This window comes from Labrus mixtus, chromosome 19 (genome assembly GCF_963584025.1).
Source record: "Labrus mixtus chromosome 19, fLabMix1.1, whole genome shotgun sequence".
Classification (NCBI taxonomy): domain Eukaryota; kingdom Metazoa; phylum Chordata; class Actinopteri; order Labriformes; family Labridae; genus Labrus; species Labrus mixtus.
This window is the reverse complement of record NC_083630.1, coordinates 17,045,369-17,059,493: the sequence shown is the minus strand read 5'-3', so window position 1 is coordinate 17,059,493 and position 14,125 is coordinate 17,045,369. Positions and strand designations below refer to the sequence as shown.

The following is a 14,125-nucleotide window of genomic DNA, read 5'->3' as shown; positions in this document are numbered from 1 at the left end:
TTAAGGCTATATTTCTATTATTAATTATTGTCACAATAAACAAGTCAGTCAGTTTACTTTACCTACACTGAGCAACTCCTCAAAGTTCAAATAGTAGTGAAGGGCACTTTTTAATTTACCTACTTTCTCCTGTAGGAGGTGCTGTACGCTGTGGAGAGAGTGGAGCTTTAAGACTTGACCCTCCCCGTCCCGTCTCTCCACAGCGCTGCATGGCTTCAGAAGCTGTGAGGCTGCCAGGAAGGCAAGAGCCAAGGTACCTGAACAAACACTCTAACACAAACACAAACATGCACACGGAGGTTCACATGTGCTCCCTGTCACCTTCAGTTCCTTCTGTAACACAAATAAGAAATATCAGACAACAGTCAGACATTGAGGGACAGACGGTATTATAACAACGTACAGATGGAATCGGCCACATCCACCAGGCAGGTGGAGGTGTGCTGAAGGAACGTGCACTGAGTCATTTTTGTGTCTTATTTTTATCCAGTACGTAGTCATCGTCACTCATCTCTGTAAGTTGTCTTTCACGTCATCATCGGCATATGTCAGGATTTCTGTGGTGCACCCTCTGTTGTGTACTTTTTTTCAGTTATTTTGAACTGTGCAGGTTATTTCCTATCACAGCATGTCTGTGTCATTAATTCAGCAAGTATGAGTCAAACTCTTCATACACTGGATCCCACACATCCCATAATGCACCTCTTTAGTATGTAAATCAGGATTTATTTTGATAACTTGTGCTCACAGATTATGATAAGATGATTTTGGCTGAAGGAGAAGTAAAGGCGTCCCGTGCTTTAATAAAGGACTCTCACCTGTGGCCTTCCAGCTCAGATACCTGCAATCGTTGTCCTCGGTCCAACACAGAGCACCTCGAGACACTCATCTCAGCCTCAGCACATCAACACAAGTGAAAGGACCCGAATGTCTCTGTGATGAGACAAAAAGGTAGACTGAGCCAAAAGTCAAACTTACAGAAACATAAAGGTTTACTAACTTTGAGAATGATGATTGTGGTGATGAAGTAGCCATAATCCGTTTAAAATGATTGTAAAGCTGTGATTTATAAATATATCTAATTATTACTCTTATTTCACATAAGATATTTTGTTAATAAATTCTCCTTGAACCTGTCGTTCAGACAAACAAAGTGTGAGTCTGTTGTTTGTTTTGGAGCTTATGTTGATGCAGTTTGAGCTCCTGCAGGATAGATCAGGCTGTACTTTGTCCTCTCATCCATTGAAACTGTAGTTTCCGTACTCGTGACATTAACCAACTCTTCTATGTAGATCCCACACCAACAATCCCATCATTATATCTGTGCAGCTAAAAGAGCTAAACGTGGACTTTTCACTGCTCTCTGGTGGACTGCAAACAGAACTGTTGCAATTCTCAACAACAATTTTAAAATGTTTGGCCACTGACTGAAAAAAACTACCTGCTGATTTATCAGATTTTCCACTTCAGTAAAGGATCAGATGTGACACATTTTGACATGATCTTTCCAGTGGAGACATATAACAGCCAGTAATAACCGATAATACTTCTCGTGGTGTCAGAAAACGTAAACGATGGATCATCCAATTATCATTACCTAATAGTTCAGACACATGAATATGGTCAGGTTCATCGGTTTAGCTGTGATTATCTCAGCAGCTTTAGCTGAAGATTCTTATAATAGAACATCCAGACCCAGCCGACCTCCTGGCCTTTTTAACCCAGCTGCAGGAGCCTCCCATCGTCTCGTTTACACAGATAATAACGGTTTATCTGAACCCCGGGCTGATGAAATAAGAACAAGCAAAGGAGTTTAATCTTGTCCGTGTGCTCTTTGCACCATCCTTCTCCTGACCTCGATTAAACCAAACTTGAATTAAACCATTTAAGTGATTCTATCTGAATCGTGTTTGGCCTGTCGCCGCACTGATGTCCATACAGTACCCGTGCTCAGATTAAAGATTACAGAGAAACCTCTATTACCCTTTATTTACATCCAATCCCTTTACAGTAAGTCAGACTTACTTTAACAGACACCCTTTTTTTCTCACAACCAATCATCAAGTAAGATTTAAATTTATAAAGCTTTACATTATCAATAACATCTTCTCATTTTTTACAGCTTTTTTATTTATCCACTTCTTAAATTGTATTGTTTTAACTTCAACAGCCTTTTCAGACCTGTTGGTTCTATTTTAATTCGTCATTTGTATTTATTCTTGTTGATCTTTTTGCATTTAGTAATAGCCATTTGTTTGAATTTTTTAGATACTGTCTGGGCTGGACTATTGATGCTTATAATGTTAACTTCCTGCCTTTGATTTGTAAACATTTGTTTATAGAGGAGCTGTATAAATGAAGAATGATATGTAATCATGTCATTATGCAAAGATGTGGAAAAAACAGCAAGAAAATCTACAAACGCTTTATTTTTTTTATATCACTTGTAAACTTGTTTATTTCTTCTGAAAAATCATAGTCATGAATGTAGAATTAATTTAAGTGAACAGTGGTGGCGCGGTATAAAAACAAACCTTCATAGGGGCGCTGGATGGATTTTAGTCTTTCCTGAATTAATCTATTAAACTGTCACAACCTTTTGGTCGATCATTTTGTAGATCTACAACAGAAAAAAAAACACAATTATCTCAAGTGAAGGTACTGTTAAACTAAAGACTGGATTTGCAATTGGCAGCAGGAGATCAGCCAAACATTAAATATTAGAAAGAAACAATGTCAGTCGCAGAGGCATAAAAAAAAAAAAATCAACTGACTTAATTATTCAAAACAATTCTCAAGTTTGACTCCATAAACAAAATGACAAACATTCAAACCCAGCATGCCTGTTTTTTTATGGTGTTCTATCCAATACTGCTACCCGACAAGCTGTGCCACCAAGCAGCTCTGTACAGTACAGGAAGCATTATTTAATCAGGAGTTTTCATCGAAGATACACAACCTCTGAAATCAGTATTTCGGAAAATCTATTTGTTACTTTGCTGACAAACATTTTGCACGTTTTCTCTGATCTCTTGGAGCTGTTCCACATCAGCGTCTTTTTACAAAGTCATGTGACTGATAAGAGGGTGCGACCTCAAAGGTAAGCTCTTTAACAGGCCAGAACATCGTGACCTTACATAGACCTTTAACCTGGCTGCTCACCAGCCAATCACTGTCTGAGACCCTGAGACACCCACCAAACCCTGTTCAAGTCTTTTTAATATAAACAAACATCTGCAGTATCTTCTTATTTACCTCATATTTCTCCTGTAGAGTAAAATGTGTTTTTTGTGCATGTATTAGAATGTAATAATCAGCTTGCAGAGTCTTGAAAACTGTAAACAATCACAAGACATCTTCTTAATTTTTTATAAAAGTTGGATGTTGCTCGACAACACAGTGCAGATCTTCTACTGTAATATGGAGATAAATTTGTGCAATGAAAGGAAATGCAGCCATTGGACATTTGGAAGAGAATAAAAAATCCAGAAACATGAACAAGATTAAAAATTCACACTGAATTTTGTCTTTTTTTTCTGTCTGAAAAAGATAATAAAGCAAACCAGCAGTAAAAGAACATTGATGACCTATCATCTATTTACAGTTACAAAAAAAGTGAGGAGGTGTAGGTTATATTCACCACAATGCTCACGCAAATCACAACATGTTTATTTTCTGGTAGCGATTAAACAAAAGTAGAAACATTTTTATAAGAGGAATTTCAAAGGTCTCGTTGGCTGATTTTAAAAATCAAACCCAAGCAACCGGGGAACAGCGGAAGCAAAACTTCACACAAAGCTAACTTGGCGGTAGCTTTGTTTTAAACAGACAGATATGAGTGCTGTATTTATCTCATTAGCAAATAAGTGTATGTCTAAAAATAATGATAGGTGATTAATTTCTTCTTCTCTGGATCAGAGATCAACAAAGAATCTGCACACTGTATTAAAATCTCCCAGCAATAACAGTGTGTTGAGTTTAATACAGTGTGTGTGTGGATCCTTTTTTGATTCTTGCCCTCACTTTGAAGCATTGACCATGTGACATTTCTTTATTCCCTCTGATAAACACACTTGCTGACGCCAGGGTGTAATCCAGTTGTAATTCTGAGCTCCCGTCCTGTTCTGTCAACCATTTACTGAACGTTTTGAGCGTACACTCTTACATTACTGTAACCCTCGGCTCAGTTTTACTGCCTTTGAAGTGTTTTCGGAGTCTGCCGCTGGTGCCGGCTTACTGGATGTTAAATTACATGTGTTTAGGTCGAATTGAGTGAATACAGGGCAGGATGGGCTGGGTGCAGTGTGGTCAGAGTCTAAAGAGCTATTAATAACCATCTGTAGTATAGCTCCCACTTGAAGCAGCAAAGATTACCCATAATCATATTTCCAGTTCACTAATCAGAGAGGAGAGGAGGACCAACTGTACTCTGTTTTAATGTAAAATGTAGTTTTAAACGTTGTGTTTAATATCTTTATCTGACAGATCTTATTTCATAGATACAGTACAAAAATAAGATGAAGTACAAGTTTGATTGTTTCCTATATACCAAGTACCAAAGTACCACTATTTCACAAAACTTAAATAAGAGATCGTTATTGTGGACACTCGGAAATTACTAATAATAATTGGACCTTCATTTTCTGTCCATGGTCCTGAAATTTGCACCAAACAAGTCAAATTTTCTGAGCTCTTACAAATTTGAGGTGCTTTACAAACTCTGATCAACAACGTAATGTAACTTTTGCGTCCTTCTTTTGATTTCCTCAGTCTACTAACACTGTAATATTTTATGTCTGAATCTTTATTTACCGGTATATGGCACTTCAAGGTCATTTATATGGATACCAGTACAGCAGTGTTTTATATTACAAACTGTAAATTACACAGTAAAACTGTAACAATAATTATATATGACATCCATATGGTATCTATAGTTATAGTTAAATGGCAAAACAATGTTTCTTTCGAAGGTAAACATTTGTATTTCACTGTATAATTTTCAAACTCCAACCTTAACCATTAATTCCACAGTAGAGATATAATTTACAATAATAGCAGAAAAAGTTGTATTGTATTTTTTACAGTGAGGTTCTGGTAACCACAGCTGCCAGTATATTGCCAAAAATACTGCAGCTGTTTTTTTTTTTACAGTGTACATTAGAATTTTTGTGAAATATCCTCACTGTTCAATTTGTCCTCCTCACCCTCCTTCTAGAAACCAAAGAAAGCTTCTCTCCTCCTCCCTCCCTCCCTCCCTCTCTCTTACAACAATCCCTCCCTCGGTCAGTCGGTCCCTCCTTCACTCTTCATTCAGAACCCCTTCTCTCTCTGTCTCTCTCTGTCTCTCTCTGTCTCTCTCTGTCTCTCTCTGACTCTTTACCTCATTCCTGCTTCGTCTCTGAGGTTGGAATAAGGATGCTACCCTGCAGGCTCCTGGGTCTGCTGGGCCTCATGATGCTCTGCAAAGGTAGGAAAAAACAACAATAATTCTGCTTATTAGTTAAAGAAAATAAGAACTTTGCTCATTGTGAAAGCTCAAGTCTGCTTAGAGTTCAGCTCTTATAGAAGGGATTGTTCCTGCAAGAATCTAAGATTAAATAACTGTGTTGCACTCAAAGTGCCCACAAAAAGACAAAACAAGTGTATGACTACAGACAGAAACAGCTTAGTGAAGCTTGGGAAAAGACAGATTGTTTAAAGTTGCTCCACATTGAAGTTTAAAATAAAAGAGCTTGCTTCTGTTTCATTCTGTTGGTGTAAGAATAAACACACACGTAAGTAAAGACCACCCCGTCTCCTAGCTTGTCATCAGTAGGGTTACAAATGTGTGTGTTTGGGGCTGGATTGAGGCCATTTCAGTCTCTTGTTTTCACAGCAGGGCGGGTGGTGAAGGGATGAGGTGTTTTTTATAGCAGCCTGATCCTATTGAGGGCGGTGTGGGACTCCTGTGTGAGATAATTGCAGAGCAGGAACCTCCAGCAGCTACTGGGAACCACTGGTGGCTTCGATACTAAACACTCCATGTAGTCTTGTGTACAACAGCAACACAATGTTCGCCTTAAGTCTGTGTTATCAGTGGTTGTTGCTCGGTTAGTTTGTCTCTATCCATGTCGCTCTTTCCGTCATTCCCCCCCATCCCACTTTCTGGGTCCCTCCGGTCATGGCAGATGGCCGTGAGTCTGGTTCTGCTCGAGGTTTCTGCCAGTTAAAAGAACGTTTTCTTCAGACAATGTTCTCATACGTTGGAGAGTCCTGATAATAATTTATAACTGATTTGGCGCAATATCATTAAAAATTGATTGACTGATTGGTTAAGATAGACCAGGCTGGGGCGCTGATGGCCAAGTGGTGAGGTCACATCCCATGTAAGGGGGCCGAAGTCCCCCGAGCCAGCGGCCCGGGTTCGAGTCCGACCTGCGGCTCCTTTCACCACTCTCTGTCCTGACTTCATGCTCTATCTACTGTTGGGATGTTTATACTGAGAGCACAGCGCTATCAAAGGAGGGGATCAGGGCTTTCTGACAGAGAGTGTAACATATATCAAACAGCTCAACCCATTACATTTTTCATGAAACATTGTGGAACAAAACATGGACTAGTTCAAATTCAGAAAGGCATCACTCTTTTGAAGCTGTTCTGAAGTTGTTAGCCCCCTGCACAAACTTTGACTATGGACATCTGTGCGACCATAAAAACCATAAAAACACCTTTAAAGACGTGACTCATGCAAACATGAGTCAGTCTGTTTACCTTTGACCACTTAAAGGATACCACGGACTTATTAGATTGACAAGCCAGTCTCAACTAAATCTCAAATATGTCTAACGAGTTGAATAAACAATTCACAAAGACTTGTCTCGAACTTTTAGGTAATTTAATGTTTGTATACGGGGAGCATCGAGGACACACTTGGCTGGAAAACAACTGAACCAGCAGCCTTTCTTCAGCCTGGAAACAACCATACGCAGGCTGAAGACACTTTAAACAGGATAAGGAGACTCCACGTTACCTTGATCGGCATCTTAATCCTCACATCATCGAGCTAAAGACGTCTTTACTCAGCGTCATACAGCAGACTGAGGATTGATTTTCAGTCAGGCGGATTGAAGCGTAGATTCAAAGTCTTTTCAGTTTGTAACCTGTGAAAACAAAACAAAAATGTTCAGTCAGAGACATGTGAGCAAGCGTTCAGATAAAACCCGGGTAAAAGGTGTTTCTGAAAGACAGATATTCCTGAAGGTAGTTCTCAGACAATTCCTGTGAATCCAGTTTTAAAAGCTGCTGAGGTCAGAAAGAACAACATTTTTTAGCCTCAGAACAGAAGATGGAAAATAAGTTTAAGAACTCAATGCATGCTTCCTGTTTTCTCATAACAGGTTAAATGACCAAATATATCACCATGGTGGATGATTAGTAGCAGAATGCAGCGAACATAGATGAAGCAGATCACTTCAAAAACAGTGTAGTGATAAAAAATGTGGCGGCGAAAGAAAATGATAGTATTGGATGATAAGAGTAGACTCTTACATTCTTCTCATTAATATCTGACACAAAATGTTTCCATATTTTACAACTATGTCCTCTAAGTTTATCCTCCTCTGAAATAGTGTAATGGTTTCTGAGGAGGGAATGATGTTGGCTTTTTTCTTAACTGCAGACGTGTGAAATAAACTAAATGCAAACTTCTCAGCTCTCTTTTCTAAAACACAAAATCTCTCCCGTGTTGTGAGTTCAGGTCAGGAGGAGAGCGGGGCGGGAGAGTCCTGCGATAACTTCACGGACTTGAACTTATCGCACTGCTTCATGGGAACCAGCCTGTACGTCCGCCTGCTGCTCTACACCCGCAACAACCTCGACTGTGGCCGTGAGCTCACCCACCACCACTTGTCCTCTCAGCCGCTCTTCAGGCTCCACCTCCCCACTGTCTTCGTCATACACGGATACCGGCCTACAGGAGCGCCCCCGATCTGGATCGACCATATCGTCCACCTGCTGGCCGAGCAGGAGGACATGAACATCATCGTGGTGGACTGGAACAAAGGGGCGGCTAACCTCAACTATTTCACAGCTGTGACCTACACCAGGGAAGCTGCTCACAACCTGACCAGCTTCATTATGACTATGGAGGTGATTTGGAGCTTTTGAACCTCTTTTAGCTCGTTGTTTACGTTTTTCAGCATTTGTTTGGCTAAGTTTCATTACTTTCAAGCAACTTTAAAAAAAAAAATAAAAAAAATGGCAAGAATCAGTAATTAAAGCATACAGATCCAAAGAAGAGGTTCTATGTCAGTGCATCTGTAATCTACTTTTTGACTCCTGTGGTCCCTAGAGTTTGTTTTAACATTGTACAGTTTTCACCAATGCATGGAATATGAAGACAGGAATCGAAAAAGAGGAATGCAAAGAGATGAAATAAACTGTGTACCTTGACTGTAACAGGGAGTTTTGATGTTTGTTTTGCGTCTGCAGGAGGAAGGAGCGTCACTGAGCTCAGTTCACCTCATCGGCGTCAGTCTGGGAGCTCACCTGGCGGGATTCGTGGGAGCAAACCTGAAGGGGAGGATCGGACGCATCACAGGTAAAAAAAAAATTTAAAAAATATAAACAGAGGAGAAAAAGACAATATAAAAGTTTTTATTTTGCAGCATATTTATCATCTGAAGTTTCTTGCAAGCAGAGATAAAAAATACTTTATTAAATGAAACATTTTCCATGAACACAATGGTTTCGTAGCAAATCCAACGCGCCTTGAATGACGTAGATTTTTGTTGCCGCAGACGAGCCGCTGAATGAGGTTTTAATCAACTAAAAGAATATTGGAGACGATGAAACTTTAAAAATGTATTTTTCTCAGGAAAGCATGATTTCAGGAGGATGAAATAAGCATCTTACCTCCTCCCGTCCTCCAGGTCTGGACCCGGCAGGTCCCATGTTCACCAGCGCTGCGGAGGACGAGAGGCTCGACCCCTCGGACGCCATGTTTGTGGACGTTCTTCACACCGACATGAACTGTGAGCATCACATTTTAATTTAAACACATAATAAATGATGATTCAACACATTGCACTCTGAACTGAATCTGTGTTTTTTTTATTTTTTATGTGCAGCTTTTGGACTGCGAGGAGCTCACGGTCACATTGACTTTTATGCAAACGGAGGAGCTGACCAACCAGGGTGTCCCAAAACCATCTTTTCTGGTAAAAACACGCATAAATGTAGAAATGTGGTTTAACACACTCTCATTAACGCACACTTCTCACCTCTGTCATGGACCATTTCTCATCCCTGAGTGACACTTAATGTAAGACTTTAAGAACACATTTTTATGTCTTTTGAGCCGAGCAGGCCGATTCCTTTGTTATTTATTTCTCTGAATATGAGCATTGTTCAGGACTTTAATACACTGTTCAAAACTAAATTAAAAATCTGCATTGCACGCTGATTAGTGTTTAGAATCTAATCAGCTTGCAATAAAAACAATTGTAAGTTTGCATAAAACATTGTTTCTGACCCAAACCATGTCTTAAAAAGTGAATCCAATTAGTAACTTTCAAAGCTCTGTTATCATTCAAAACTAAAATTACATGTTGAGCTTACTTCAGGATCAATATGTCCTGAAGGGGATAAATACTGTCACCTGTGATTACAGGGTTTGTTTTTTCTCTTATTCTTGACTGTTCCATCATGTTGAAGTATAATAACACTCGTCAACCTCCCACAGGTAAATCGTACTTTGTGTGTGACCACCAACGCTCAGTGTTCTTGTTCCTGTGTTCTCTGAACCGGACCTGCAGCCTCACAGGTTACCCCTGCTCGTCCTACAACGACTACCTGGAAGGCCTCTGTCTGCAGTGCGAGGCCTTTAAACCTGCACCCTGTCCGGTGCTCGGTAAGTGGGGGGATACTACAGAGTCGGTGCTGATTGTTGAATGTAATATTTCAAACTGATCTCCTATTCGGTCTCACCTGCAGGTTACGATATCAGCCGGTGGAGAGAAACTCTGCTTCAGCTCGGACAGACCAAAGTCTTCTTCAGCACCACGGCCACGCTGCCCTACAGGAGTGAGTCACACACAGTCTCAAATACAATCTCACATGTACAGTACTTAAAGTGTGCTTTTATTTTGAGTTAAATTCATCAACAGTTCACAAAACTGCAGCTGAAACAAGAAGACTATTTTGACGACTGTTGTTTATTTATTTCAGCTTCCCAAATTTGATGTTTTTATTTTTATTATTTAATTTTTAGATTGATGTATTAATCCTGAATCATTTAGAGGCCTGACCTTGAAGTGTTTTGTTGAAATTTGTCACTTTTTTCACACACAAAAATCACTTTACTATACATTTATAAATTTGTTTCCTTTGAGTTGGCAAAGTTGAAACACATTATTGATAATGTGGACTGTATCCCATCACTGCTGTTTATGTGTCCAATAAAAGACCTCTATAAAACCAGTTAACAATGAGAGATAACATATATATTTCCCAAACTACTTCTTATGTTTATTTAAGAATTCTCAGTTTTTATAATCACCATCTTCAAACTAAAACATATTCCTGCTTTAGGGCAGTTTAAATGATCTCATCTCATTGTTGACTGAGGCTTGGTTTTATGAGTCAGACGTTTGATGCTGTCTGTGTCTCTTTGTGTGTGGCAGAGCCGAGCTACAGAGTGGACATGGTCACCTGGAACCAGTACCTCCGCTGGGGGGTCGTCTACATCCGGCTGCACAGTGGACGAAACTTCACTGAGGCCCGAATAGACCAGTAAGTCTGACCGAGAAACACCTGGATCACCTGATTCTGCGGTGGCCCTGAAGGTCAAATGCACAAATATTTCATGATTGCAACCCGAGTGCACTTACATGTGCAACAGTATCCTATTCATGGTCTTGGATTATTTTGGTGAATGTAAATATCGTATCAAGGCATATCACCTAGCAGATGGATACTGTTATGATCATGTGTAGGCCTACAGTGACACAAAAGTCAATTTGACATGTCTGATGAAAGATCATAACCTGTAGAAGATTAGACCCAGAATAAGGATTAAACCATGATACTCATATACATGATAACTCACTTCACAACATTCAAAAATAAATAATTACATAACACAACCAACCAAGAAAAATGTTTCAGAAATAAACTAAATAAAATGAAAATAAAGAAGCAAAAGCTTCATGTTTGTTCCTGTTTCTAACTGGACATGCAGTACTCAAACATCACCCATTTCCTCATTTTCTTTGAGAAGCAGGAAAAGTTCTCCCCGAGCCTCTGCCCACAGCTCCTTCTCCTTGTATTTTTCCACGATCACGCTTATAAGGCGCTTAGCACAGAGAAAGCACACGTTAATTAAAGCTTTCTTTCTCGTTTGGATTATAGGATTAGATGGGTTAGTTTCTGGTATAAACATCTTCAGAGCTCTGGTGGAGGTAAATCTTTGTCTAAAATCCTACCTGCTGCATGTGATCACCCCACATTCAAACTCGCCGCTGAGTAGATGGCCATGTTTTTTTAACTGATGTGTTTTGAATATTTATCTTGATTATGACAATGAATAAATAAATGTTGGCTCCTTGTCTGTATATTTGCTGTGGGACATTTCCAGTAAAAAGTCTCCTTCAGCCTGCTGTAAAGGAACATGTACCTCTAACTCTCCTCTTCGTCACTCACAGTAAGCTCCTGCGGTTCGAGCAGTACACCTCCACACGGCTGCTGGCTCAGTTCGATGATGATCTGCAGCAGGTTCAGAAAATCTCCATGAGGATCAACACGGGAAACGTGATTGGACCTCGATACAAAATCAGACTGCTGAGGATCCGCTTGACTCCACTGGACCGTCCTGAGAGGTCAGTCTTGGACCTGCAGAGTTATTTCCTGAAGTTTAGATTAAAGATCAAAGTAAAGCTGCAACAATTTAGATGTTGGAGATTGTTTACCTCCTGACTGACTCGAGCAATGAGGACTTTTTGGCATTTCATCGAAACATAACCTTAAATAAGGAATCAAGGAAATAGCTCCTAGTTTCTTAATATTCTAATAATTTACTGTTGTCTGTATTTGTCTCTTTCAGGCCTGTAATGTGCCGCTATGACATCATCATGGAGGAGAACATGGAAGTAGCTTTTCGACCTTTACCCTGTGGGCCTCGTTTTTGACTCCCTGGCAGGAGACGCCTCTTCTTTTTTTCCTTCTTCTATGGAAACGCATCCACCAGACCGCCCGGTGCTACAGGGTCTCCCTGCCTTTGGTTGGACATCCACTGGAGCAGGTGCAGCCTCCTCTCTGGATGAAGAGGACCCGCCCGGTGCTGTGGATTACCTGGATTACTGGTACATTATCATGTGGTTACTGATTTTTGAAGCCACTTTGCTACTGTTAACGACAAGCTTTTTGGTCACAACTTAACTGTTACAAGAGCGAGTTAAACTGTGAGAACTGGAAACACAACAAGATACAAAAAAAGCTGGGACTTACAACACGGTGAGATCTGGTCACTTGATGTTCAGTATATGTCTTTGTTTCTGTGTACATTTTCACCCTCTTCACCAATTTAGTTTCATTTTGATGAATCAATATTTGATATTTAATCTCCCCTTGAATACGCTTTGAATTTATCAGGACAGCAGTACAAAAATAACAATAATTATCTGGCCTGCCGGGCGTACTCTGTACGATTTCAGCACAATTTTTGAGAGGTCTCACAACTGCACACACTTTCACAGTAAGTGAAACAACTTCAATACACATAAATCTGACTTTGTCCGTGGGAGTTTTCTGTGTGAGCTCTCAGGTCGCTCCTGAAAATCGGGTCGTACAGCATGAGTACATAAATTGGGAGCTTTGCTCATGCATCATATACATTAAATCGCACAGTGGGAGCTGACATTTTAACATGACTAATACAATCTTACAGTGTACAATGGTCTTAAGGGATTTATAAAAAAAAATACAATGACAATCTTTTCTTTTATGTAACTTTGTGTGAAATACTTATTTGACTGAAAGAGACCAATGCAACTAATTTAAAGGTTTTTGTTGAAAAGAAATGTTGGTGCTTTAATCTCTGGGTTAACAGCATCTTCAAAAGTTTTGAGAACTTGGCCTAAAAACTTTTCATTTGAATGATTTCCAAATATCCCCCATAAATAAATGGCGGTATAATAAATTCTAAAAGGGGAAAATTACACTACTCTTTTTTTACACTCAGAGAACTAAAAAGCACTTCTTAGGGACTTGAAAATGTTTCACTGATTTTCTACCATGGATCAATTTCAGTAAAGAAAAGAGAAGAGCAGATCCCAAAAACAATGTTTCTTGTGTGCCTTTTACCAGCAGCTCTCAGCCTTAAACCATCCAACAAAAAATCATGTTGAAATGCAGTTTTGGGGTTTGTAATTTGAGGTTTAAAGCTGCTACATAAACACTGTTGCTGCTATGACGTTTATCCACAGAAAGAAAGCGGTTGTTCTGTAGTAGTTTTGTACAAATGTATGAAGTTGTAAAATGTGACTTTTGACACCAAGAAAGCTAGAAAAAAAGTGCGAGTCTGTGGTGTATTCGAGGAATATGGCAGCTTAAGAAGAAGCTAAGAATCACCCACAGGTGTAACTGTATTTGAACGATGTTATGGATTTTGTATCAGTAAATGTGACATGTTGTGATTGGTGACAAACTGAGCAGCCAATACAAATATTTACTCTGATGTTTATGTGTCAGTGTTGAAATGTCTTTTATATCATTATTTTCACACATGGTTTGAAATGAATATTAGATTAAAATCTGTATTCAAAGAGAATTCTTTTGGAACCTTTTTTTTTGGGGGGGGGGGGGGGGGGGGGGGGGGGGGTCTTTATTTTAAAGACAGGACAGTGCATAGAGTCAGAAGTGGTGGACAGAGTGGGGAATGACATGCGGGAAAGGAGCCACAAGTCAGATTCAAACCCCTATGGCTTCTTTGTCAACAAGGCAGCAGCTAGTGTGTCCTCCTTCTAAGTTTAGACTCTGGTGCAGAATGGTGTTTTTGTTTTGACCACAGAAGGTGGGCGGTTTTAAGGCAAACCCACGCGGCAAACCAACAGGTGTTGCAGAAACGGAAGCACAGATTCTTAAAAAC

General features: G+C 39.7%; 1 protein-coding gene and 1 long non-coding RNA gene across 6 annotated transcripts; one reads left to right on the top strand and one right to left on the bottom strand.

The window, feature by feature from the left end:
* The first annotated feature begins 5,352 nt into the window (after positions 1–5,352).
* Positions 5,353–13,514, top strand: lipib (lipase, member Ib). Its single transcript, XM_061064640.1, has 10 exons — positions 5,353–5,470; positions 7,739–8,130; positions 8,473–8,581; positions 8,913–9,014; positions 9,111–9,200; positions 9,725–9,892; positions 9,976–10,065; positions 10,665–10,773; positions 11,685–11,858; positions 12,083–13,514. Exons 1-10 carry the CDS (start codon positions 5,419–5,421, stop codon positions 12,165–12,167), a joined length of 1,371 nt encoding a protein of 456 aa, XP_060920623.1. The 5' UTR covers positions 5,353–5,418; the 3' UTR covers positions 12,168–13,514.
* On the bottom strand, positions 5,366–11,793 carry LOC132994334 (uncharacterized). 5 transcript variants are annotated; one of them, XR_009676653.1, is made up of 8 exons: positions 11,683–11,793; positions 10,944–11,027; positions 10,693–10,820; positions 9,970–10,057; positions 8,896–9,012; positions 8,429–8,553; positions 7,013–7,142; positions 5,466–6,201 (listed from the first exon to the last, which is right to left on the bottom strand). It is a non-coding gene; the product is annotated as an uncharacterized LOC132994334 (long non-coding RNA). The 5 variants fall into 5 exon arrangements; XR_009676654.1 differs by having other exon boundaries at positions 10,706–10,820; XR_009676655.1 differs by lacking the exon at positions 5,466–6,201 and adding an exon at positions 5,366–5,462 and having other exon boundaries at positions 10,693–11,027.
* Positions 13,515–14,125: the final 611 nt, after the last annotated feature.

Bases quoted from the DNA above. Each gene is read 5' to 3' on its own strand.
- lipib (XM_061064640.1), top strand. From the start codon at position 5,419: ATGCTACCCTGCAGGCTCCTGGGTCTGCTGGGCCTCATGATGCTCTGC. The intron at 5,471-7,738 runs GTAGGAAAAAAC...TTGTGAGTTCAG, and splicing joins CCTCATGATGCTCTGCAAAG to GTCAGGAGGAGAGCGGGGCG. The intron at 9,893-9,975 runs GTAAGTGGGGGG...TCTCACCTGCAG, and splicing joins TGCACCCTGTCCGGTGCTCG to GTTACGATATCAGCCGGTGG.